General features: G+C 38.1%; 1 protein-coding gene across 3 annotated transcripts in view; it reads right to left on the minus strand.

The window, feature by feature from the left end:
• UNC80 (unc-80 homolog, NALCN channel complex subunit) overlaps window positions 1-27285 on the minus strand; it is a 241703-nt gene that overhangs the window by 117772 nt on the left and 96646 nt on the right. For all 3 annotated transcript variants that reach the window (XM_032637295.1, XM_032637297.1, XM_032637294.1), the window contains exons 23-26: window positions 19144-19356; window positions 15656-15791; window positions 5714-5847; window positions 239-404 (exon numbers count right to left, since the gene is read on the minus strand). In XM_032637295.1, coding sequence (XP_032493186.1) covers window positions 239-404; window positions 5714-5847; window positions 15656-15791; window positions 19144-19356 — 649 coding nt within the window. The remainder of the gene's footprint in view (window positions 1-238; window positions 405-5713; window positions 5848-15655; window positions 15792-19143; window positions 19357-27285) is intronic.

The raw sequence follows: 27285 nt of genomic DNA on the forward strand, positions 1-27285 counted from the left end.
ATAATGGTTCATCTTACAACTAATGCCGTCTTAGATTCAACGGGATATGGAGAATTGCTGAGCCGGAATTAGAGTCTCTCTGACTGCAGAGTCCAACTCCTAACTAGCATGATTGCCTACCTCATTGAGTCAACAACAGTTTTGGACTCCTTTCAGTGCACAATTCTGCAGTTTAGACCCGAGACCAAATATCCCATGAGAAACCCTGAAACGTGAATTAATTTTTGCTTATGCATACCTTTCTTCTCCTCAACACCTGCATCTGATTTGAGGGTGTGGCTACTACTGTGAAGGGAATCTTTTGAGTCTTCATTTTCATCCAGGACACCAGCAAAGCTGATCTTCCTCTCATATCTGTGCCGGTCCAACTCAGGATCCAAACGAAGTCGGCAGCTCTCCAAGTCCTGAAATGTCAGTGAGGAGCACATGGATGCTGGCATCTCCCCAGCACTGCACTGGTCTTCCGGCAAACCTCCCTCCATTTTTTTTTTTTTTTTTTGCGGTACGCGGGCCTCTCACTGTTGTGGCCTCTCCCGTCGCAGAGCACAGGCTCCGGACGTGCAGGCTCAGCGGCCATGGCTCACAGGCCCAGCAGCTCCACGGCATGTGGGATACTCCCGGACCGGGGCACGAACCCGTGTCCCCTGCATCGGCAGGCGGACTCTCAACCACTGCGCCACCAGGGAAGCCCCCTCCCTCCATTTTAAGCTGCACATAACAGCATTTAAACAGCCAAATTTCCCTCTAATGCCAGGTTTAGACTGGGGTCATGAAAATGTCTTCCTTAATCCACAGGTTAAGGATTCAGTCTCACAAGACTGTCCCCACTTCAGACATCAGTTGTAAGCCCAAGTTGTTACCTGTGCTTCTAACCAACTGGTTATAAATTGAAGGTTCCAACAACACCCCTCCTCAGGTTCAATTAATTTGCTGGGGGGGTTCATAGAACTCGAGAAATATTTTGCTTACTAGATCACTGGTTTATCATAAAAGGATATAATCAGCAACAGCTAGATGGAAGAAATGCACAGGCCAAAGTATGGGGTGATGGTGCCAAGCTTCCATGCCCTTTTCAAGGGCAGCGCACTCCCCAGTCTTCACGTGTTCACCAACCAGAAGCTCTCCAAACCCTGTTCTTTTGGGTCTTTATGGAGGCTTCATTACATAGGCATGAATGATAAAATCGTTGTCACCTGGAGGTGAGGGGGTGGGACTGAAAGTTTCAATTTTCTAATTATTTGGTTGATTCATCTGGTGACCAGCTGATCCTTAGGTAATCTAGAGGCATTCTACAAGTCACCTCTTAACATAACAAAAGACACCTTGGTCACCCTCCCGACTTAAGAAATTCCAAGGATTTTAGGAGCACTGTGCCAGAAACTGGGATGGAGACCAAACATATATTCTTATCATAAATCACAATATCACACAACAGAAGTAGAAAACAAATACCAAGGTGATGTTGGAGTTAAATCCTGAGGATTAAGTAAAGTTAGCTCTGCAAACTGGTAGGGAAACCAGTTTGGTTTCCTCTTAAGAAACCTCAGGGGTAATGGCCAGAGGTTTAAAACAGGATCATGCGTTGGAGGAATCTCTCACTCTCTCTTAGGAAGACTTCATGATCCCAAAACTGAAAAATAAGCCTTGGGGAGTTTAAGTATTTAGTAGGAGTTTGGCCTGTGAGGCCCCAGTGTGGACATTTACCTGTTCTGTAAATGGAGACTCGCTCATGCTGAAGGTCATAATTAATCATTAATCTATGAAGCGCTTTCAGACTTGATAAATGAAAAATATATAAAATGCTAACTATTTTTATACAGCATTTTTTCTAATTATGACATAATAATCCCTCAGATTCAAGTAGTTTGAAAAACAAAAGCTATTTTGAAAAACCCAGTTTGTACCAAGATTAAAATCTTATGCTTTTACCTATTATTAATAAATGAAACTTTAGACTCTACATATCGTTTCTTCTTTTCCCTTTGAATTAAGAACAGAAGTTATACTTGGGTACTCAGAAAATTATATCACATCTAGAAAAATAAGGAACCACATGGAGTCTATTTAACACTGTCAAAAAATATTCTAGGAATATAATTGTTTCTCTGAAATTAATCCCTTTTAGGAAAAAAAATAACCTAACTACTTTCCATTTTGGTAGCCAGATTTAATTAGGTAAGTTTCTTAGGTGGGACAAAAAGTAATAAAATAACAATTCTGATTATCAAAAATAGTTCTCTCTTCCAACTTCTTGTATCTACTAGTCAAAATCCTACTTAATCTTTCAAAGTTACATTCAAATGTGATCTCATCCAGGAAGGCTCTTCAGATTTTTCCAGTCCCTTCTTTGGCCAACCCTGGCCCTCTGCTCCTTTCTTAAGTGTGTTGTTTACGTGTTGGTTCTCCTGTTACAACATAGTCATCTCGGCATCACCCCCACTCCCACCTCTGCATCCATCACACCACCTTGCTTACAGCCTTACTCTCAAATATTCATCAGTCTGCTCTTCATATAGGTGAACTGTGCTTTGCTTCTGATTCTTTAACTTTAGGAGCATTTGGAATCCAGCAGTGTATTATTTATAACCTCACTTGTTAAATCCAGTTGATACAGTTGGTACAGATTCTAGCACAATCTTGTACAAAAGCTTCCAATATGTTGTTTTCCCTAATGAGTGAATATAGATGTACAGAGACTTCCTTACTGCCTTTTACTTTATTATTATGGACTCGTCTTGGCGTTGGATGGGAATTAATTTAATTCCATGTCGCTTGGTCATCAGTTATTGGTTTTACTAATTCAACAGGAAAACATTTTAACAGACCAGCAGTTTTATAGACAAAATTATCTAAAAAATATTTCTTTGTTTGCAAGTTTGGAAGTTAACAATCAGAGAAAAATTGATTGCTATGCTTTTTATGATAAATATTGTAAAAAGGCTTTTTCCTTTTTTAGATATTATTTGTATGGTTCACAAAAAGAGTGAATAAAAATGCTACCATAAGTTGTTTTTTTGGGGGGAAAAACACATTAAGTTGCATCCAGGGATCTATCTGGGAAACAATTTGTTAAGTTGGTAAAAATATGGTTTTAGCAACATTTTAAACCCTTTTGATATCATTTTTCCTTTTCTCTTACCGTCATTCCCCACCAAACCAGTGAGTGGTCTCCTGAGATTTCCTGACCCTATCAAATTAACCTTTAGTTATTGTATTTTAGGCTCTTTTGCTTTCTATTCCACACTTTGGATATAACTAGGACTTTATTTATTTATTTATTTTTTTTGCGGTACAGGGGCCTCTCACTGTTGTGGCCTCTCCCGTTGCGGAGCACAGGCTCAGCAGCCATGGCTCACGGGCCCAGCCACTCCGCAGCACGTGGGATCTTCCCGGACCGGTGCACAAACCTGCGTCCCCTGCATCGGCAGGCGGACTCTCAACCACAGCGCCACCAGGGAAGCCCATAACTAGGACTTTTTCAAGCAAACAAATATTTCACAGGGAAATCTCTTTTATCTTGGAAATGGCCTTATGACATTTCTATCAGAAAGACTTTTTCTTGGTAGAAAGTTTATGTTCCCTATCTTCTCCCATCCTCAAATCTCAGATCCCAGGATATTTATAGCTTCTAATGTGATTTTTCTGACTTATACTTTTATTATTCTGTACATTAGGGTAGCTATTTATTTTTACTGCTGTTAAAAATGTTACTGAATAAAACACCCCAAAGATCTATAAATACTCTTACAGCAAGTGCTTTGTTAAAACTTTAGAATATTTCATTTTGATGGTATTTATGCTTAGCTTCTTAGATTCACCATTTAGAACAATTTCTTAAAAATATATTTCAAGCATTTATAGTTTCTGTGTTGGTAAAAGTTTATGATACTGTTTTTTCTACAATAGTTAAAAAAACGTGATTTGAGCTTTCTTTATCATCAACTGTAGTTAGATAGGTTAAACATGAGAAAGCATCTTTCCCATTTATTTTATAAAGGTCACATCCCAATACAATATATGAACATATACTTGACAATGAAAATCCTAGTTTAATGAATAAAAGATTTGTGAGACCTAGTTAAAGGCAATGAAAAATTTCCTCTTATTAACTGAATGACTGCAGCCTCTGTTTTAGTTTAATTTCTTGGCATTTTCTTCTAGATAGCCAGTTGATTATACAGTCATTTTTAAAAGATTTGATTAATTTTCTTAAAAAATGAAATGTGTTACAATAATAAGGAATATTTAAACTATAGCTTTATAGTGATGAAAGAAAGAACAAAAATAAGTGACTCAAGTTTCAAGATTCTTATGTTTTAAAATCATATAGGTCAAAATGGTGACCGTTAAAAATCTGTAAATTTAAAAGTAGATGTGTTTCTGTGCTTTTATGAAGACTTTGATACAATTAGAATGTTGATAGAATAACACTGACAGAGGCCTACAGATCAGACTTGACTTTAAACTAAACATGTGTTAAGTGGCAGCCTTGATTTGATTTTATAGAATAGTCTCAATATAATAATGAAGGTGACAATTCAGAAAAATCAAGGTTCAGGATAACATGAAATTAAGTAAGGGCAGTAAGAAGAACTCTCTTTTTCAGTATTTAAAGGGCGCAGTTTCACAGGCCACATGTCGGTATGTTTCTCTTGAAAACATATTTTACCTATAAATATTTCCATTTTATGTTTTAGAGTGTGAGGAAACAGGCTGTCCAGACATTGGAAAATCAGAGTTAGAGGCACTGTTCAGGAATACCAGAGCACTGATTTTTTGTCCCGTTCCCTCCCCTACCTGCCCTCTGGAACTAGGTTATGGCCTTGTTCGTGTTGAGTTTGGTCAAAAAAGCAGGAGAGCTGGTGGATTGTAAAATTCACCTACATGGAACCACACAGATCGTTAGTGTACCAACTGTTCTGGTTGAATAGTATAAATCCGTGTAAAGGGGGAAAGAAGAGAATTTGGTTCCTCAGCTCTAGTTGGATAATGCCTATGACAAAAGAACCACTGGAAACTTGGTGCCTGTTAGGGAACAAAGGGCCAAGGAAAATGGGCTCTGAGGTGTGCCTCTGTCCCAAATGCTCTGTGATGACTCCTGGCTCTTGTTAGAATTTGTATCCTAAGTTAAATAAATCAGACCCTGATGGTACAGGGGTGTGTGTGTCTGTGTGTGTGTCTGTGTGTTTCCATGCGTGCGTGTGTGCATGCACACGTGTTCTTTCTCTGCCTATCTGTATCCACAAGAAATACTGCAGAAATAAAATATATGTTCAGAGGCACTTACATGCTAAAGACTTGAGTCTTTTCGCCCTTAGTTTAAATGAGAAAATTCATTGGAGGCACATGAATTTATGAGTTGTTAGTATGCAAAAAAAATCTATCAGTGATTCCTGGAAAATGCTGGCCATTAAACTCGTAGTTTGCAGAGTAAAGGAACCTGGAGGTTCTCAGACATTCCTAGGTTAACTGACAGTGGTCAATCAAACATCTTACCCAGTAGTACCATCTTTAGTGATTTCAAGGTCAATTTTAGTTCTTTTTTTTAATAGATAAAAGAGATTTTCTTTTTATATATGAAAATCCCTCGGTTGAATTTTTAAACTATGTGATACATTTGGTCATTTGGTATTTGAGGAAACTGTGAATACTCAAAGTCTAGCCACATGGTTGGACTCTCCAAGTAGCCTCATTATTAATATGTTTTACGTACCATCAGAGGCTCAGTGCGTGGTCTGGGCAGGCAAGAAAAGGTCTCTCGCAGGAAGGTGGTAATCTCCAGGAGAAGCTGGCATGCTGCCATCTTCAAGGCAAAGGGACAGCCACATTTAGAGGGGTTCACAGTACCTATGGAATGAAAGAGTTCTTTTACAAGCAAACAAACCAATAAAAATCGAGAGGCACAGTTTGATGGACATAGCTACACATGTGTAAAATCAAATTGCATATGAGAATGTTACCTATACATGTCCAAAATGAAACTGCAAATGAGGATGTTTCCTGTACACGTTCAATTTACCCGGTCCCTTTAGCATAATCTATGCATTACAATACACCTCTCTTTTGCTCCATTTTGCAATTCTATAATGAATGCCTCAGTATTAAAATGTCAATCAATAAGAATTAAATTATTCTCCTCAAGGTATCATAGAGTAACAAAATGCAGCTCCACTAGACTGGAAAGCCTTTTAATGAAAACAGAAACAGAAAGCAGTCCTGCCAGATTTTCATATCGTTATTCAATCAGATTTAGACAAGGTACAGAGCCGTGAACTAGATTTCGAACTACAAAAATCCTGTCAGCTCACTTTGTGAGAGACGTCTGTCTTGATGTTCTTAGAGCAGTGAAGTTGTTTCAGCTTTAGCCCAGATGTGTTTCTGTAGCATAAACTAGGATTACTTACTTGGTCACCTCTATTATACTGTTTATACAAGTTAGCCTGTCATATTAAGGAACAGCTACACTAGAATACGCAAATATTCTCCTTTGCTTTGAAGAACACCAGTCTTTGAATAAGTAAAACATTGCATCCACCATAGACCAACAAATGGATTTCGCTCTAAAGGCAGATAATGGCCAAGGGGACACCAGAGACTTTTAAATCCTCAGGTATAGGTCTCAGATACACGACATCACAAATCATGGAGAAATATATTGATTACTTATCAGTGTTCAGAAAAGAAAACCAAAGTCATGCCTCTCATAAAAGAAACAAAATAGTTATCTATTTCCAATGACTCAACTTATCACTAATCATTATATCGTTACACATTAACCTTCCTAAAAATATCTCTAAAATACTTCCTACTTGGCTTTCTTAATTGAATATAATATATAATTCATGGTTTATATTGATAGTAGGTAGAATTATGGTCTTTCTGAAGATATCTGGCTATTTCTTCTCCATGAAAACCATTATATTTTCTACAGAGGTACTATGTGGCTGGGAACATTGCCTCTTATTAAGAATGAAAACAACAAACTCCTCTAGAATTTCCAGACTGATACTTACTTATACCATAATTATTTTTAAAATGCAAAATGAGCTATGTATTGACTTGAAAGTGGAACTAAAGCAGACATTCCAATCTTATATTCCGTGGAGGCTACATGACTCTAGAAATTGCCTAGATTGCAACTGTTTTTAAAAAATAATTGAACACTAGATATTTAGTATAAACTTCCAGATCTGTCCTTGCAATCTTGAGGATATCACTTAGTTTCTTCTTGTCAGTCCTATACATGAACTTGGTTTTAGTCCAGGCTCTCTCATAATTATCATCTGAAATATTCTGTTATAATGAACGAGTATTGACTTATAAATAACCTCACCAAAAAACTAATATACCATGCATACCATATTGGCCAATGATACTTATGTGGTCTCATGGAGATCTGAGATCATTTTGGCCTATGAAGATACATCCATCTAAGGTTGCTTTGGCTCTTGTCTGTTCTGAAGGACCCCTAGGAGATCCAGGGCAGTTTGGGGATATCTCCTGGCAGGCTTAAACTAGGTTCTGTGATTTCTGGATAATCTTCAAGTCCTCTTACAAATCAGACCCAATACTATGAGTCATTCTAGGATAGCCTAGTCTCTTATGAACTTGAGGGAATCTTTGGGGCCAACTTCCATCATTACACTAAAAGACTAATGTCAGAATTTGGTATTTTGTCAACAGCTAAGTCAAGAAGATTTCTCTGATTTGATATGGGCTAAGGAAGAGCAAAATGATGAAAATTGCAAAAAAAATTACTGGTATGAAAGTGGAAAAGAAGACGATATGTTTTCTGTTATTATTATATAGTTCTGTCCAATGTTATATTCTAGCCATCCTTTTACATTTCATGCCTATAAGGATGAAGTAGGTTTGGCATCACTTAACTAAGGACAATCCATAAGACATCATCAGGGAGTCTGAACTTGAAACCACTAAGAAAGGTCAAAAGGTAGAGGCTTCAATGTCTTCATCAGATAACAATATTAATTCCAAAACTGTCCTGACATTTGATATTCCATAAAAGGCAGTGGTACACATACACACAAGCTTGTATGGTATAGAACACACATATGCACAAAATGGTGTTGAGAAGGAGGTTCAGGAATCTCTTCGTCTCTATTCGTCTATGATGGGACTCAATTATACTTTTAATAAATAAGTACAATACATCAAACATTCACAGTTCTAATAATCTGAATCTTAATATTTTAATTTCATTTTAAATATTATAATATACTCTGATTAAATATTTCAGGGATTTGAGAAGCTTTTCACGTTTAATTTTATTTGCTCTACCACTTTTTAACATTTATTTATTTATTTTAACATCTTTATTGGAGTATAATTGCTTTACAATAGTGTGTTAGTTTCTGCTTTATAACAAAGTGAATCAGCTATACATATACATATATCCCCATATCTCCTCCCTCTTGTGTCTCCCTCCCACCCTCCCTATCCCACTCCTCTAGGTGGTCACAAAGCACCGAGTTGATCTCCCTGTGCCATGAGGCTGCTTCCCACTAGCTATCTATTAAACATTTGGTAGTGTATATATGTCCATGCCACTCTCACTTCATACCAGTTAACACTTCCCCCCACCCCGTGACCTCAAGTCCATTCTCTATGTCTGCGTATTTATTCCTATCCTGCCCTTAGGTTCTTCAGAATTTTTTTTTTTTTTTAGATTCCATATACATATGTGTTAACATATGGTATTTGTTTTTCTCTTTCTGACTTACTTCACTCTGTATGATAGACTCCAGGTCCATCCACCTCACTACAAATAACTCAATTTCGTTTCTTTTTATGGCTGAGTAATATTCCATTGTATATATGTGCCACAGCTTCTTTATCCATTCATCTGTTGATGGACACTTAGGTTGCTTCCATGTCCTGGTTATTGTAAATAGAGCTGCAATGAACACTGTTGCACATGACTCTTTTGGAATTATGGTTTTCTCAGGATATATGCCCCATAGTGGCATTGCTGGGTCCTATGGTAGTTCTATTTTTAGTTTTTTAAGGAACCTCCATATTGTTCTCTATACTGGTTGTATCAATTTACATTCCCACCAACAGTGCCGGAGGGTTCCCTTTTCCCCACACCCTCTCCAGCATTTATTGTCCGTAGATTTTTTGATGAGGCCATTCTGACTGGTGTAAGGTGATACCTCATTGTAGTTTTGATTTGCTTTTCTCTAATGATCAGTGATGTTGAGCATCCTTTCATGTGTTTGCTGGCAATCTGTATACCTTCTTTGGAGAAATGTCTGTTTAGGTCTTCTGCCCATTTTTGGATACAGTTGTTTGTTTTTTGGATATAGAGCTGCATGAACTGTTTCTAAATTTTGGAGATTAGTCCTTTGTCAGTTGCTTCATTTGCAAATATTTTCTCCCATTATGAGGGTTGTCTTTTCATCTTCTTCATGGTTTCCTTTGCTGTGCAAAAGCTTTTAAGTTTCATGAGGTCCCATTTGTTTATTTTTGTTTTTATTTCCATTTCTCTAGGAGGTGGGTCAAAAAGGATCTTGCTGTGATTTATGTCATAGAGTGTTCTGCCTAAATTTTCCTCTAAGAGTGTGATAGTGTCTGGCCTTACATTTAGGTCTTTCATCCATTTTGAGTTTACTTTTGTGTATGGTGTTACGGAGTATTCCAATTTCATTCTTTTAAATGTAGCTGTCCAGTTTTCCCAGCACCACTTATTGAAGAGGCTGTCCTTTCTCCACAGTATGTTCTTGCCTCCCTTGTCATAAATTAGATGACAATATGTGCGTGGGTTTATCTCTGGGCATTCTATCCTGTACCATTGATCTATATTTCTGTTTTTGTGCCAGTACCATACTGTCTTGATTACTGTAGCTTTGTGGTATAGTGTGAAGTCGGGGAGCCTGATTCTTCCAACTCCGTTTTTCTTTCTCAATGTTGCTTTGGCAATTCGGGGTCTTTTGTGTTTCCAAACGAATTGTAAAATTTTTTGTTCTAATTCTGTGAAAAATGCCATTGGTAGTTGGACAGGGAGTGCCTTGAATCTGTAGATTGCTTTGGGTAGTATAATCATTTTCAAAATGTTGATTCTTCCAATCTAAGAACATGGTATATCTCTCCGTCTGTTTGTATCATCTTTAATTTCTTTCATCAGTGTCTTATCGTTCTCTGCATACAGGTCTTTTGTGTCTCCTTAGGTAGGTTTATTCTTAGATATTTTATTCTATTAGTTGCAGTGGTAAATGGGAGTGTTTCCTTCATTTCTCTTTCAGATTTTTCATCATTAGTGTACAGGAATGCAAGACATTTCTGTGCATTAATTTTGTTTGCTGCTAGTTTACCGAATTCCTTGATTAGTTCTAGCAGTTTTCTGTTGGCATCTTTAGGATTCTCTATGTATAGTATCATGTCATCTGCAAACAGTGACAGCTTTACTTCTTCTTTTCTGATTTGGATTCCTTTTATTTCTTCTTCTTCTCTGATTGCTGTGGCTAAAACTTCCAAAATGATGTTGAATAATAGTGGTGAGAGTGGACAACCTTGTCTTGTTCCTGATCTTACAGGAAATTGTTTCAGTTTTTCACCATTGAGAATGATGTTGAGAGTGGGTTTGTTATTTATGGCCTTTATTATATTGAGTTAAGTTTCCTCTATGCCTACTTTCTGGAGGGTTTTTATCATAAATGGGTGTTGAATTTTGTTGAAAGCTTTTTCTGCATCTATTGAGATGATCATCTGGTTTTTCTCCTTCAAGTTGTTAATATGGTTTATCACATTAATTGATTTGAGTATATTGAAGAATCCTTGCATTCCTGGGATAAACCTCACTTGATCATGGTGTATTATCATTTTAATGTGCTGTTGGATTCTGTTTGCTAGTATTTTGTTGAGGATTTTTGCATCTATGTTCATTAGAGATATTGGTCTGTTGTTTTATTTCTTTGTGACATCTTTGTCTGGTTTTGGTATCAGGGTGATGGTGGCCTCATTGAATGAGTTTGGGAGTGTTTCTCCCTTTGCTATATTTTGGAAGAGTTTGAGAAGAATAGGTGTTAGCTCTTCTCTAAATGTTTGACAGAATTCGCCTGACAAGCCATCTGATCCTGGGCTTTTGTTTCTTGGAAGATTTTTAATCATAGTCTCAATTTCAGTGCTTGTGATTGGTCTGTTTATATTTTCTATTTCTTCCTGCTTCAGTCGTGGAAGGTTGTGCTTTTCTAAGAATTTTTCCATTTCTTCCAGGTTGTCCATTCTATTGGCATATAGTTGCTTGTAGTAATCTCTCATGATCCTTTGTATTTCTGCAGTGTCAGTTGTTACTTCTCCTTTTTCATTTCTAATTCTGCTGATTTGAGTCTTCTCCCTTTTTTCTTGATGAATCTGGCTAATGGTTTATCAATTTTGTTATCTTCTCAAAGAACCAGCTTTTAGTTTTATTGAACTTTGCTATCATTTCCTTCATTTCTTTTTCATTTATTTCTGATCTGATCTTTATGATTTCTTTCCTTCTGCTAACTTTGGGGGTTTTTTTGCTCTTCTTTCTCTAATTGCTTTAGGTGTAACGTTAGGTTGTTTATTTGAGATGTTTTCTGTTTCTTGAAGTAGGACTGTATTACTATAAACCTCCCTCTTAGAACTGCTTTTGCTGCATCCCATAGGCTTTGGATCATCGTGTTTTCATTGTCATTTGCTTCTACATATTTTTTGATTTCTTCAGTGATCTCTTCATTATTAAGTAGTGTATTGTTTAGCCTCCACGTGTTTGTATTTTTTTTTTTTTTTTTTTTTTTTTTTATGCGTTACGCGGGCCTCTCACTGTTGTGGCCTCTCCCGTTGCGGAGGACAGGCTCCGGACGCGCAGGCTCAGCGGCCATGGCTCACGGGCCCAGCCGCTCCGCGGCATGTGGGATCCTCCCAGACCGGGGCACGAACCCGCGTCCCCTGCATCGGCAGGCGGACCCTCAACCACTGCGCCACCAGGGAAGCCCCGTGTTTGTATTTTTTACAGATTTTTTTTCCTGTAATTGACATCTAGTCTCACAGTGTTGTGGTCGGAAAAGATATGTGATACGATTTCAGTTTTCTTACATTTACCAAGGCTTGCTTTGTGATCCAAGATATGATCTATCCTGGAGAATGTTCCATAAGTACTTGAGCAGAAAGTGTATTCTGGTGTTTTTGGATGGAATGTCCTATAAATATCAATTAAGTCCGTCTTGTTTAATGTATCATTTAAAGCTTGTTTTTCCTTACTTATTTTCATTTTGAATGATCTGTCCATTGGTGAAAATGGGGTGTTAAAGTCCCCTAATATGATTATGTTACTGTCAGTTTCCCCTTTTGATGGCTGTTAGCATTTGCCTTATGTATTGAGGTGCTCATATTTTGGGTGCATAAGTATTTACAATTGTTATATCTCCTTGGATTGATCCTTTGATCATTATGTAGTGTCCTCCTTCGTCTTTTGTAATAGTCTTTATTTTAAAGTCTATTTTGTCTCATATGAGAATTGCTCCTCCAGCTTTCTTTTGATTTCCAGTTGCATGGAATACCTTTTTCCATCCCCTCACTTTCAGTCTGTATGTGTCCCTAGGTCTGAAGTGGGTCTCTTGTAGACAGCACATATACAGGTCTTGTTTTTGTATCCATTCAGCCAGTCTACATCTTTTGGTTGGAGAATTTAATCCATTTACATTTAAAGTAGTTATCAATATGTATGTTCCTATTAGCATTTTCTTAATTATTTTGAGTTTCTTATTGTAGGTCTTTTCCTTCTCTTGTTTCCAGCCTACAAAAGTTCCTTTAGCATTTGTTGTAAAGTTGGCTTGGTGGTGCTACATTCTCTTAGCTTTTCTTGTCTATAAAGGTTTTAATTTCTCTGTCGAAACTGAATGAGATCCTTGCTGGGTAGAGTAATCTTGGCTGTAGGTTTTTTCCTTTCATCACATTAAATATGTCCTGCCACTCCCTTCTGGCTTGCAGAGTTTCTGCTGAAGGATCAGCTGTTAACCTTATGGGGATTCTCTTGTATGTATTTTGTTGTTTTTCCCTTGCTGCTTTTAATGTTTTCTTTGTATTTAATTTTTGATAGTTTGATTAATGTGTGTCTTGGCATGTTTCTCCTTGGATTTATCCTGTATGGGACTCTGCACTTCCTGAACTTGAGTGACTATTTCCTTTCCCATATTGTGGAAGTTTTCAACTATAATTTCTTCAAATATTTTCTCAATCCCTTTCTGTTTCTCTTCTTCTGCGACCTCTATAATTTGAATATTGTTGCATTTAATGTTGTCCCAGAGGTCTTTGAGACTCTCCTCAATTCTTTTTGTTCTTTTTTCTTTATTCTGCTCTGCAGTAGTTATTTCCACTATTTTATCTTCCAGTTCACTTATCCATTCTTCTGCTTCAGTTATTCTACTATTGATTCCTTCTAGAGAATTTTTTAGTTCATTTATTGTGTTGTTCATCGTTTGTTTGCTCTTTAGTTCTTCTAGTTCCTCGTTAAACATTTCTTGTATTTTCTCCATTCTATTTCCAAGATTCTGGATCATCTTTACTATCATTACTCTGAATTCTTTTTCAGGTAGACTGTCTATTTCCTCTTCTTTTTTTTGGTCTGGTGGGTTTTTATCTGCTGTCTGCTCCTTCATCTGCTGTCTGTTTCTCTGTCTTCGCATTTTGCCTAACTTACTGTGTTTGGGGTCTCCTTTTCACAGGCTGCAGGTTCATATTTCCCGTTATTTTTGGTGTCTGCCCCCATTGGCTAAGGTTGCTTCATTGTGTTGTGTAGGCTTCCTGGTGGAGGGGCTAGGGCCTCTGTTCTGGTGGATGAGGCTGCATCTTGTCTTTCTGGTGGGCAGGTCTGTGTCCAGTGGTTTGTTTTGGGGTGTCTGAGACCTTATTATGATTTAAGGCAGCCTCTCTGCTAATGGGTGGGGTTGTGTTCCTGTCTTGCTAGTTGTTTGGCATATGGGGTCCAGCACCATAGCTTGCTGGTCGTTGAGTGGAGTTGGGTCTTCACATTTAGATGGAGATCTCTGGGAGAACTTTTGCTGTTTGATATTATGTGGAGCCGGGAGGTCTCTTGTGGACCAATGTCCTGAACTTTATTCAGGTATTTCAGAGTTGCAGGGTACATCAAGTTGACTGTGGAGATTTAATCCACTGCTCCTGAGGCTGCACAGAGAAATTTCCCTTTCTCTTCTTTGTTCGCACAGCTCCTGGGGTTCAGCTTTGGATTTGACCCTGCCTCTGCATGTAGCTTGTCTGAGGGCAACTGTTCTTCGCTCAGACAGGACGGGGTTAATGTACCAGCTGATTATGGGGCTCTGGCTCACTCAGGCAAGGGGGAAGGAGGGGTATGGATTGCAGGGTGAGCCTGCAGCGGCAGAGGCTGATATGACGTTGCAACAGCCTGAGGCACACCGTATGTTGTCCCAGGGAAGTTGTCCCTGTATCACAGGACCCTGGCAGGGGTGGGCTGCACAGGCTCCCAGGAGGGGAGATGTGGATAGTGACCTATGCTTGCACACAGGTTTCTTGGTGGCTGCAGCAGCAGCCTTAGTGTTTCATGCCTGTCTCTGGGGTCCGCGCTGATAGCCATGGCTCACACCCATCTCTGGAGCTCATTTAGGCGGTGCTCTGAATCCCCTCTCCTCGCGCACCCCAAAACAATGGTTTCTTATTTCTTAGGCAGTTCCAGACTTTTTCCCGGACTCCCTCCTGGCTAGCCGTGATGCACTAGCCCCCTTCAGGCTGTGTTCACACAGCCAACCCCAGTCCTTTCCCTCGGATCTGGCCTCCAAAACCCAAGCCTCAGCTCCCAGCTCCCACCCGTACCAGCGGGTGAGCAGACAAGCCTCTCAGGCTGGTGAGTGCTGGTCGGCACTGATCCTTTGTGGAGGAATCTCTCTGCTTTGCCCTCTGCACCCCTGTTGCTGTGCTCTCCTCTGTGGGTCTGAAGCTTCCTCCCTGCCCACCTCTACCTCCACCAGTGAAGGGGCTTCCTATTGTGTGGAAACTTTTCCTCCTTCACAGCTCCCTCCCAGAGGGGCAGGCCCCACCCCTATTCTTTTGTCTCCCTTTTTTCTTTTTTCTTCTGCCCTACCCAGGTACGTGGGGAGTTTCTTGCCTTTTGGGAGGTCTGAGGTCTTCTGCCAGCGTTCAGTAGGTGTTCTATAGGAGTTGCTCCACATGTAGGTGTATTTCTGATGTATTTATGGGGAGGAAGGTGATCTCCACGTCTTACTCCTCCACCACCTTGAAGGTCTCCCTCAGGACTAACCCTTTTTTAAAACTCCAAGAGCAGTAATAAAATACAAACCCTGACCAGCCCTCTTCTGGGGCAGCACAACTACGTTTTCTCAAGTAGGCCTAAAACTGATCTTCACATTTACAATATTAAGAGTCAGAGACTTCAAAGCAGTGAGTTTTCCATATTGCCAACTCTTCGCCCCTGTCTACAGTCTTCTCCTTCTGGTTCCTGCTCTCTCTTTGTGTGGCTTTATGCACATGCTCACATCCATGCAGAGGGAATAGGGGAGAAGGTGCAGTTGGAGATATGGGAAGGTGGTAAGAATGTGAAAGAGGAAAGAGAAATATTACGTGCTCCTAAAGCAGAGGTTCTTACAAGCAGGGGTTCTTGTAGTAAAGGGAGTCTCCTTACTGTCATCTAAAAAGTCTTCCTCATCATCCTCCTTTCTCAGTCTCCTCTTGGTCTCCTCATCATAAATGAGACCCAGCAGGTTGGCTGGGCTCTCACTTTCCCCATGGCACAGCTCATTCAACCGGACGCCAATTGCCTACCATGAAGAGAAGAAGAATGAAACAGCATGAGATACGTCAGACTGTAAAATAGGCTCTCACATTACAGAGGTCACCAGAAGCCAATTAATGGGAATGATTTTCAGCATAAGCCTCCTCTGTCTGCCACAGTGTTGTTACCACCATGTTTCATTTCCCGATGTGGGAACCCAGAGAGGGAAGGCACTGATGCTATCTCTAAGGTCACTGTGTCTAAAGACTTTTAGGAAATGGAATGGCATTTTTTATTCTTATACAAAACATTTTCTGAAAATATTCCTATTTCCTCAAAGGTCATCTATTTTATAGGTTTCACACAAGGGAGTATGTGGTTGATTTTGTTGTTGTTTGTCAGGTTTTTTTGTTTGTTTTGTTTTGCAGTTGTTTCTAATGAAGGATTTTGCTGCAGTAAAAAATAAGAAGTCACAGTTCTTCAGACTGTTTCTGATTATGCTATTTTATGAGAAAGGCACTATCATGCTAATGAGCTTGGAGATTGGCATGAATTCTGGAACTGCGATTTTATTTGTATCTGTCATCATATATGCAATCAATGACTTTCTAATAGACTTTGCTCCCCCCCTCCATGATACACTATGAATGAGAAAGAAATATTCTTTTGATAGTGTACCCAACATCAACATTAGAAATATGATTTTTAGTAAGTCAGCACATGGGCAATACTGGCTCTTACAAGGTATTCATAAAACCAGTACTTACTATCTGTTCTTCTGAATCATCATGTAGTATTGTCTGATTTACCAAAAGGAATTTTCCAAATGAAAAGACAAAATATGCTACCTCTATCTAATTCCTTTTACATTCCAATGACAAATTGTATGCAACAAAAGAGGAGATGCATGCTTAAGAAAGAGAGTCAAAAAGCTAAAATGAACACTGAACATAGAATTTGACAGTTTGGTTACTCTGTGCATTAATACGAACAAAATTCCAGCTACTTTCCTTTTTTCTTCCTATATCATCCTTTTCAAATATTTAGAAAAGTTACTACATTCTGGGCATGCAAGAGATTAGATTCACTACTGGAAACTGACAAAGATATGTCCAGAACACTTTAAATAAAAACACAAATTGTTTGAACGTCTTGGCTATCTGAAAACAAAGGTGTCTGCTTAAACTCTGGAATTAAGTGGGGAGTAACAAAAACCACAAAAAGGAGAAAGAAAGCAGTGTAGAAAAATATCACAGCATCTTAAAATTTTAGCTGCTAACCTGAGAAGTTTTAAGCAAACAAAACATAAAAGCAAAAACCACCACCTCAACAAAAAGCCTTGTCCTGATGCTACTCTTTTGGAAATCCTCTCTAAGGAAGGAGATGTGGAATTATGAGTCTGGAGTGGAGCCAGCAGATTTAATAGTGAGATTCACAGGGGAAAAAAAAAAATCTACATCGATCCTCCCAGGATGCTGAAACCAAGCAATTTAAGTTAAACCCACAGTTCATAAAGCTTAAAAGGTTGCTCAAAAAATGAACTTGTCTGGGATAACACTGAATACCTAAATAATAATTTAGAGCTCTCTGTCTCTTCTAAGACCAGAAAAGTGCCTTGGGAATATGTTTATTCCTTTTTCATTCATCAAATATTTATTAGGTGAGGTAATTTGTTACGTATTAAGTAAAAATAAAGTTGAATAAATTGTTATAGTACATCAGTATCTTTGTTTAATGTGCCCTAGTAGATTATAAACCTTCATAAAGAAGGATCATTGTTTGGCACTTAGGAAAGTTAGGTTGAAAGACTTGCTCTAGGTTGCTCAGCAACCTTGAACTCGGAGTCAAATAGGGTATCTGACTCTGTGTCTTGCTCTTTACTTCAAGGAGCTTACAGTCTATTGGGGTGGTAATAACATACTAAAATAACAGTAGTGTAAAAGACTGAAAGCACTTTATTTATTAGAATATGGAGAAATCAGATTCATCTCAGAGGATCATACAAAGTTTCATTCCTGTAGATTCTGAAGAATTGCTGTGTAGGCTAATGGGGAAGGGGGAAAGTGGATATTCCAGATGGAGAGTTTCAAAAGATCCATATTCAGGGAAATGCACTGACATGTTCAGACTGACAAATAAGCCAATTGGTTGAAGCACAATTTTGTGAGAGGAAATAATGTGCCTGAGGGCTTGGAAAGGTAGATTGTGACTAGATCCTACAGTTCATGCAGCTGGACTTCATTTTGCATTCTGAAGAAGGATGAAAGGTACTTTCTGAGTGGGGGAGAACCTTATCACTCATTCGAGGAACACTGTGATAGCTGCCTAACAATGCACAGAAAAATCATATACCCTGCTTGCAAGAATTAATATAATAACATTATTATTGAACACCTCTTAGATGCAAAGCATTGAGATAAATGTTTTTTAGATACATTAGCTCATTTGCCTTTATCATCCATAATCTTGGTGTGATTTGAACAAAGGTTGTGGAGAGAGCAGCAATGCCAGGCTAAGCAATTTGGGTTTTATCCCAAGGGAAAAGGAGGGCCACTGAAGCACTATAATGTGATCTGCATTTTAGCCTAATCACTCTGACAGCAGTTTGAAGAATGAATTGGAGGGAGCAAGTCTGGAGGCTGGAAGATAAGTACGAATGTTCTGCTTTTAGATGAGCTACGCCAAAGGGAGATGATTTTACTGGCAGTGTGTAGGATGGGTCAGATGAGGGGAGATTGTGGGAGGAGACTAAATAGGAAAATGCTTTCGTCATATAGATGAGAAGTAATGAAGTTCTGACCTAAAAGGGCATCAGTGACATGGAAGAGGTGGAATCAATAAGAAAAGAAGGTTTGGAATATGTTCAAGGCTGTCACCTTAGATGATGGTGGTACTATCAATAAGAATAGAAAATTCAAGATGGGGGTGTGTTTAAATGGAGAGAAGGGTTTTGTTTTGGTCAGACTGAGTTTCAGGACATTGAGTGAATGCCTCCAAAGTACAGTTGGTGATGCCGGTCGGGGATCCAAAGAGTGCTATGGATAGAGACGTGTGTGTCCCTGGCATACAGCTAAGAGTTGAAAATACAGGAATAAATGTAATCCTGGTGCAGAATATACAGGAAGAAATTATAAGAGATGCTGAGAATGTTTACATTTATAGAAAGGAAAGAGGCAGAGGACCAGGAAAAGAGACAGAAGAGATAATAATGTCTAACTTTGTCGATTTACTGGGAAGATTAAATGAATTACACTTATTTTCCCCTGAAATGTTCTGTTCAGTGCCTGGTACATAACAGATACTCAATAAACTGTCTCCCAAACAAATGAAGAAACATAAACACAAAACTTCTTCACTTCACTCAGCCTAATTTTTATAGAAGAAAATCAAAAGCTCACGTCTCCCCATTGGTAGAAGAGCTTGGCAGCGTTCCACTGCAGCTTCTGGTTCCGCTTGTTGCCCACAATGGGAGACCGTCCCCTGGAAAGGCCTTTCTTGGTGATATTCACATGATGCCCTTTCATCCACTCTGGCCAGTTGCCACGGTTGCAGCGGTAAACAAAACGGGCACATTCCAGGAACAGCGCTGCTCTGGCTACTACAGGCGCTTCCTGAGTAGGGTTGTTAAGGAAAGAGTAATGTAGGATTAACAAACAATGAAGTTGAACTTAAATTGAATGACTATATACTCTTAGTTTATTTTCGTCTCCGTGTTTTGACTTAGTTTAGCCATATTTCCCAGGGTAGTGTTAGCATGGTTACAATAGTAGTGGGAAATCTGGGAAATGAATCCATGAAGGCAAATTTGGGTATTGAAAAATTAGACATTTTAAGTAGGTTTCTGAGTTTAGTTTTCTCCTTTTGGAGAATATCCAGTAATTTCATGACTCTTTGCATATTTCAGAGACAGCTGGGATTTAAGTGTGAAATAATTTTTAATCAGAAGGTTTTAAATATGATGCTTTTTTTAACCTAAAATTAACATGATGCAAACACATATTCAATTTCTAGAACTAGTCGTATGTTAACCAAGGGTGTCAGTAGGGATTTTGTTATGTAGGACCATCCACAAGCTCCAAGCAAGTGCAACTGCTCCCTCGTTTTGCCTAGTAAGAAAAGGAAGAGCTTACTACATTAGGCTGAGTTGTGAGAGAAAACAGAGAATAAAATGGGGCCTGAAATGGAAAACGACAAACAAACAAATAAATAAATAAATTTGATTGAGTTAGTCTCTTTCCCCAATTTTTCATAAACAACAGACCAAATTCTGCTCAAATAGGCATGGTTTCAATTGAAAATGTTTGACAAAGAGGAAACTGCTTAATTGATAAATGAAAAATAGAGCATTTGTTCAGGAAAATAAAAATATGGCTCCATCTTGTCAAGACGTGCTTGAAAAAATAAAAGAAACAGCTTTTAGTTGATACCCAGAAACTGGTAAGAGTGAGATATCTACTGAATTCTTTATAAGCCAAAAAAAAAAAAATGATAATAATAAGGGAAGGAGTGTGAAGTTTCCCATAGGTCAACAGGTCACAAAAAGTACATACATCAAAAATTCATTCGTGCCAGTTAAAAAAATATACATCACAATATTAGCTATCACCTCAGTTACCTAATAACCATAGGTTGCTTAGTAAGCACATGTTTTCAAATTGAAACCGTTTTCATCGTTCAAGCAATAGCATTCTTAACAATCCATCGATCCATAATGTTAAAATAGGGGCTAATATACAGAGAATATCAATATGTGCCAATAAGTTTTTATAAATTGTAATTATCATAACAACCCTGTGAAACAATATCTTCATTTTAATATTTTTTTAAAATGAGGTATAATTTTTCCACTATTATATAGCTGGGAAGAAATCGACACAGGATTCAATCTCAGGTCTCTCTCATGCCCAGATCTGTACTAGTTCCTCTTTGTATCTACATTGTCTTAATTTATACTCATATAAGCCTTGGGAAAAGATGATTTCTAGAATGCATGTAGAAAGTCACTGTTTACAAATGGGACAATTGGGACTTCCCTGGCGGTCCAGTGGTTAAGACTCCACGCTCCCAATGTAGTGGGTGCAGGTTCAATCCCTGGTTGCAAACTAAGATCCCACAGGCCATGTGGAACAGCCAAAAAATTAAAAAAAACAAGAGACAATGTCATATAATGTTATTTACTAAAACACAAATGTATAATCACATCATTTTCCCATTTAAAATATATTATAGGTTCAATCTACCTCAGTCATCAATGAATAAAGATAACTGACATTCGTTATTTGGTTCACCTCTCTCTCTATCCCCATCTCAAGTGCTCTGTGGTCCAATTATGTCAAACTGGTCAGTCTCCCAGATATGACATCTCATACGTTTCCATGTGTTGTTTCCATGACTTGCAGAGCCCTTAAGCCCCTTTTCCATGTGGAAAATTCCCACTTTAAGCTTCAGTTTAGTTACCTCCTCCAAGAAGCCTTCCTTAATCCCTTCGTTCTTCAGGCAGAGTTGGCTCCTTCATACTGTGGAGTACCACACTATCTCAAATACCCTGGATGATTCAAGTAAGTTAGCCCATTAAGCAATTTCTCATTGTCTAAAACTTAAATGAAACCATCAAGAATTCTAATAAGAAATTTATTTATGTTGGGACTTAATTTTACAAAGCATTTGTTGTATTGCCATGACAAAGTTAATCTATGTGAAAAAGCAAAATACAAGATAAACACAATGGTGAGACTCTATCATTAATAAAAGATGGACACTGATGATGAGAAACTATCATCAACTGCATCGGTGCCAAGACTTGGCAGCAGGTCACAGGGATAGAAAGACTTTAGATTGCAAAGGGTCAGATGACTTTCTGTATCAAACCTATCATTACTGTGGTGCCATAATATACCGACTAAATATCTATACTCTCTTCTTGTATTAAATATTCATTTTACTAAACATCTCAGATATGCTAATCTGCATCTGGAAAAGGCTGGAACATCTATCTCTAAAAACGAATGCCAGTCTGGAGGGAAAGACGAGTGATGCAAATTTATTTTTAGCCTGTCACATTTTGACACATTTCCAATAAAAAACAATGGGATTCATTGCTTTATGATGGGAAGACAGAAACAACCTTGTTGGAATAGCATTATGTTATGAACCCTGGCTCCTTCATGATGAACAAGGGTAAAACTTAACCTAACTCAAATGTATGGGGCAGAGGTGGGTTTTTTTTTCTTTTAATTGCTCTTAACTATTAGATAGCACTGAGAGGAGTAATGGAAAATGAATAAAAAACTCAAATTGTGCTATGTAAGGTTTCCTATGTCGATTGGCTTGCCTTCTTTAGAAAATATGTTTTTATTTGGTTAGGAAGCTCAATGTGTTTTGAATGAAAAAAGATTTTAATTCTCTGCTCTGAAAAGCTTCTTATGATAAAACCCAGACATCATCAGTTATCGGCCCTAAGAAATCCTAATCTAAGTTGGGAAATAGAATTGAGATCATTATCAAAATAATTCCCATTAATTAACCATACAGCACATTAAAGGGAGGGTTGGTTATTATCTGATAAATTTGATCCATGTAAATTGGATCAAACCCAGTAACTTTTGGAAATGTCACTGTTCGAATTAAGGGATGATGACATAGCGTGACTTAAATACTGCCTTCTTATTATAAGCCTCATAAACCTGGTAGGTGAAAGCACACTTGGGATGGCACTGAGTACTACCAATTTCTGGGATATTGTAGTATGTATGTTACTGTACAGAAAACAGAGGATACTGCTGCAGTACAAAGGTAAGTACTCAACTATGAATCCTAGTAGAAGGTACTTAGCAACAAGTATCAACTTCACAGTGTGTGTGGAAGAGTATTCAAGGCAGTCTAGTGTGGGTGTGGCTATGGGGAATTATTTTCCTTATAAGTTCCTTTCAAAGTGTAAGTTAGAAAGTACTGATTTTAGGAGCAGGGTTATAGAATACCTTAGACAAAGGATTCTTCCTGGACTTAAAGGAAATTCAATTTTCCCTCTTTTGATGGAGCTTACCTCTTACGGCTCAGTGCAATCTGAAGAAGCAGTGAAAAATGGAGGCATAACAGAATGGATAGGGATGAATTCACATCACAGAGAAAGACAGCACAAATGGAGAAAAATGAATCAGAAGAATGCTGCATGGATGAAAAGAACCACAGAGTATCAGAGGCATAGTTAAAAGTGAACATTTAAACAAAATTTGATACCATTGGTATACCAATTTTGCTGGTGGTCCTAAATGAAAAGTAGACATATTTAAATTCTTTTTTATTAATATGTCTGACAGATCACCTTTTCATGTTCCATAACACCACAGAGTGGCTTCAATTCCATTATGTCATAACTTCATAGTTCCCAGACAAGCAAGAATCAATTTTAACTAGGAAGATAAAATGTTAGGTTGAACCTTATGGAATTTCTAAGTTTGAAGGTCAAAAATAGTAGAATATCATCAACTTCATATGGTTCAGTTTTATATAAGGTGTTCTCTGCAATGGCTACAGAGCTGTCTAGTTAAAATTAGAAAATGTCATGCATTATGCAGCATGGATTTCTCTAACATTCTACAGCTAGAAAACTTCAAGCATCAAGCTAATTTTCCTTGACTTCCTTTGGCATTTTCCTGCGTTTTATAAGATCGTTATGTATATTGAATGTTTCCTTTATGAAAGTAAAGAAGAGAACTAGAATACTAATTTAAACAGCTGTGCTTTATTTTGCCTGGGGACCTAGAAAATATTGTTACCAAGATATGATGGTTAATTGAAGGTTATAACTGCAATACATTCCTTCCCCTGAAGGACTGTATCTAAACTTATTATGTGAGAAGAAACACTGACTGATCCTGAAAACTCGTAACACAGGACAGGAACTAACTGGTTTTAAAAAGTGAATATTTTATGGTGGTCCCTGGGGAATTACATACTATTTGTATTGCCTTACAATAAAATATAAAGCTCTTGCTGGTGCAAGATACCTATTTATTTTAAAACACTGGGAATAAGCAGTTATTGTGGTTCTTTGTGTACACTGGAACCTCACTTGCTAGAGGGCATGTGCTTGTGACTCAGTATTTACTACTTAGCTTGTACTGAATTCTCTGCCTGACTGAGATCATTAAGCAACTGACAGGCTGTCTCTGTCCCCGCCCCTTTCTGCAGTAGCTGAGGGCAAAAGAAATGATTCAGATGTCAGGCTAGAGGCAGGCATTATTGTTTAGTACACAGTCTGGTGGGGTAGTCATTTTAACACTTACTCAGATCATGCTAATATCTTGGGTAAGTGTTTTAAAAACCAAATGAGGACTCCTGTTTCTGACAATATGATAGATTCGGTGTGAAGACAAGTATCTTTTGGTTTAGACACCTAAAAATGCTAGATAAAATACCCCAATTTTTTTCACTTTGTTTTTGTTGTTTCTAACATGAGATGATAGACCATTGGAGAGCAGAAATTACAAGAAAGTATAATTCTGGGGTGAAGGTAGGGAGAAAGGTGTGAACTAGTGTAAGAATATATGCCCCAAGGGTTTCTACTGACTATGGCAAGACAAGAGTATGGGTTTCAATGGGCCACAAATTAAATGTCTGGGTCCAAAGTGGAGTGTGAGATCAGGCCATACACTCCTATATAAAGCCAATATCCCATGTGCGTGTCACTTTTACTGCATGAAAAATAAAATGATCTACCCAACAGAAGTAAGCTTGCATGACTAGTCTTGGCTCTGGGTAGAAAAGGAAAAAAAGAAGAAGTCTTAAATGAGAACTTCTAATCAAAATTCCACATTTTCATATAAGTTTGGACTAGAACGGGCACTACTTTCATGCTCCTTGCACCCAAAAAGTAGTTAAAAAATGATCTTATACATGTAAAAGTATGAGATTAGATCACTCCCTAACAGCATACACAAAAATAAGCTCAAAATGGATTAAAGACCTAAATGTAAGGCCAGAAACTATCAAACTCTTAGAGGAAATCATAGGCAGAACACTCTATGACATAAATCACAGCAAAATCCTTTCTGACCCACCTCCTAGAGTAATGGAAATAAAAACAAAAATAAACAAATAGGACCTAATGAAACTTCAAAGCTTTTGCACAGCAAAGGAAACCATAAACAAGACCAAAAGACAGCCCTCAGAATGGGAGAAAATATTTGCAAATGAAGCAACTGACAAAGGATTAATCTCCAAAATTTACAAGCAGCTCATGCAGCTCAATAACAAAAAAACAAACAACCCAATCCAAAAATGGGCAGAAGACCTAAATAGACATTTCTCCAAAGAAAATATACAGATTGCCAACAAACATATGAAAGGATGCTCAACATCACTAATCATTAGAGAAATGCAAATCAAAACTACAATGAGATATCATCTCACACCAGTCAGAATGGCCATCATCAAAAAATCAAGAAACAATAAATGCTGGAGAGGGTGTGGAGAAAAGGGAACCCTCTTGCACTGCTGGTGGGAATGTGAATTGGTTCAGCCACTATGGAGAACAGTATGGAGGTTCCTTAAAAAACTACAGATAGAATTACCATATGACCCAGCAATCCCACTACTGGGCATATACCCTGAGAAAACCAAAATTCAAAAAGAGTCATGTACCAAAATGTTCATTGCAGCTCTATTTACAATAGCCCGGAGATGGAAACAACCTAAGTGCCCATTATCGGATGAATGGATAAAAAAGATGTGGCACATATATACAATGGTATATTACTCAGCCTTAAAAAGAAACGAAATTGAGCTATTTGTAATGAGGTGAATAGACCTAGAGTCTGTCATACAGAGTGAAGTAAGTCAGAAAGAAAAAGACAAATACCGTATGCTAACACATATGTATGGAATTTAAGAAAAAAAAATGTCATGAAGAACCTAGGGGTAAGACAGGAATAAAGACGCAGACCTACTGGAGAATGGACTTGAGGATATGGGGAGGGGGAACGGTGAGCTTTGACAGGGCGAGAGAGAGTCATGGACATATACACATTAACAAACGTAGTAAGGTAGATAGCTAGTGGGAAGCAGCCGCATGGCACAGGGATATTAGCTCGGTGCTTTGTGGCAGCCTGGAAGGGTGGGATAGGGAGAGTGGGAGGGAAGGAGACACAAGAGGGAAGACATATAGGAACATATGTATATGTATAACTGATTCACTTTGTTATAAAGCAGAAACTAACACGCCATTGTAAAGCAATTATACCCCAATAAAGATGTTAAAATAAATAAAGAAAGAAAGAAAGAAAGAAGGAAAAAAAAGAAGACGTGGCACATATATACAATGGAATATTACTCAGCCATAAAAAGAAACGAAATTGAGCTATTTGTAATGAGGTGGATAGACCTAGAGTCTGTCATACAGAGTGAAGTAAGTCAGAAAGAAAAAGACAAATACCGTATGCTAACACATATATATGGAATTTAAGAAGAAAAAAAAAAGTGTCATGAAGAACCTAGAGGTAAGACAGGAATAAAGACACAGACCTACTGGAGAACGGACTTGAGGATATGGGGAGGGGGAAGGGTGAGCTGTGACAGGGCGAGAGAGAGTCATGGATATATACACACTAACAAACGTAAGGTAGATAGCTAGTGGGAAGCAGCCGCATGGCACAGGGATATCGGCTCGGTGCTTTGTGACCGCCTGGAGGGGTGGGATAGGAAGGGTGGGAGGGAGGGAGACGCAAGAGGGAAGAGATATGGGAACATATGTATATGTATAACTGATTCACTTTGTTATAAAGCAGAAACTAACACACCATTGTAAAGCAATTATACCCCAATAAAGATGTTAAAAAAAAAAATGATCTTAGGTTGGTGATGTTTCGAGGTGCCTGAGAAAAAGAAATGGAAAGCCTCTCTGGAGGAATACTTTAAATTAGTGCTTCTCAAATCTTCAAACTTGAGTATGCATAAGAGTCACTTGAGTATGCATAAGAGAATACGGTTAAAATAGATTCTTTGGGCCCACCCTCAGAGATTCTGATGCAGATGTTGCAGGGCCTGAAAATCTGCATTTCTAACATACTCACAGATGTTGCTAAAACTGCTGGTCCACTGAATAACACTGCTTCTAACACAGGTCTTAAAGAATCAGCACAGATAAAGTTTCAAGGAGTTAAGCTTATTAAAAACATGTTTTAAAAAATTCACCATGAGTCAGAGTAGGAAGAAACAGCAAAGTGTAGAATCAGACCCTTTACAAAGACTGTGGCTATAGGAATCATAATGTATCAAATACATCTACAGATTAATGTGGGTATTGAAAGTAGAAGGAATTAGGTTATCAAAGTTGACCATGTAGTTTTAAAACAAGAAATAGAACTTTTACAAATAAAAAAATGTAGTACTTGAAATTTAAAACTCAATGGACAGATTCAAACAAAAATTAGATCAGTTTTTTTCACCTTCAGCATTATTGGCCGTTTTGGCCAGATAATTATTTTTTGTGAAGTGTGCACTATGTATTATGAGATGTTTATCAGAATCTTTATTAACTACTA

This window comes from Phocoena sinus, chromosome 7, assembly GCF_008692025.1.
Source record: "Phocoena sinus isolate mPhoSin1 chromosome 7, mPhoSin1.pri, whole genome shotgun sequence".
Taxonomy (NCBI): domain Eukaryota; kingdom Metazoa; phylum Chordata; class Mammalia; order Artiodactyla; family Phocoenidae; genus Phocoena; species Phocoena sinus.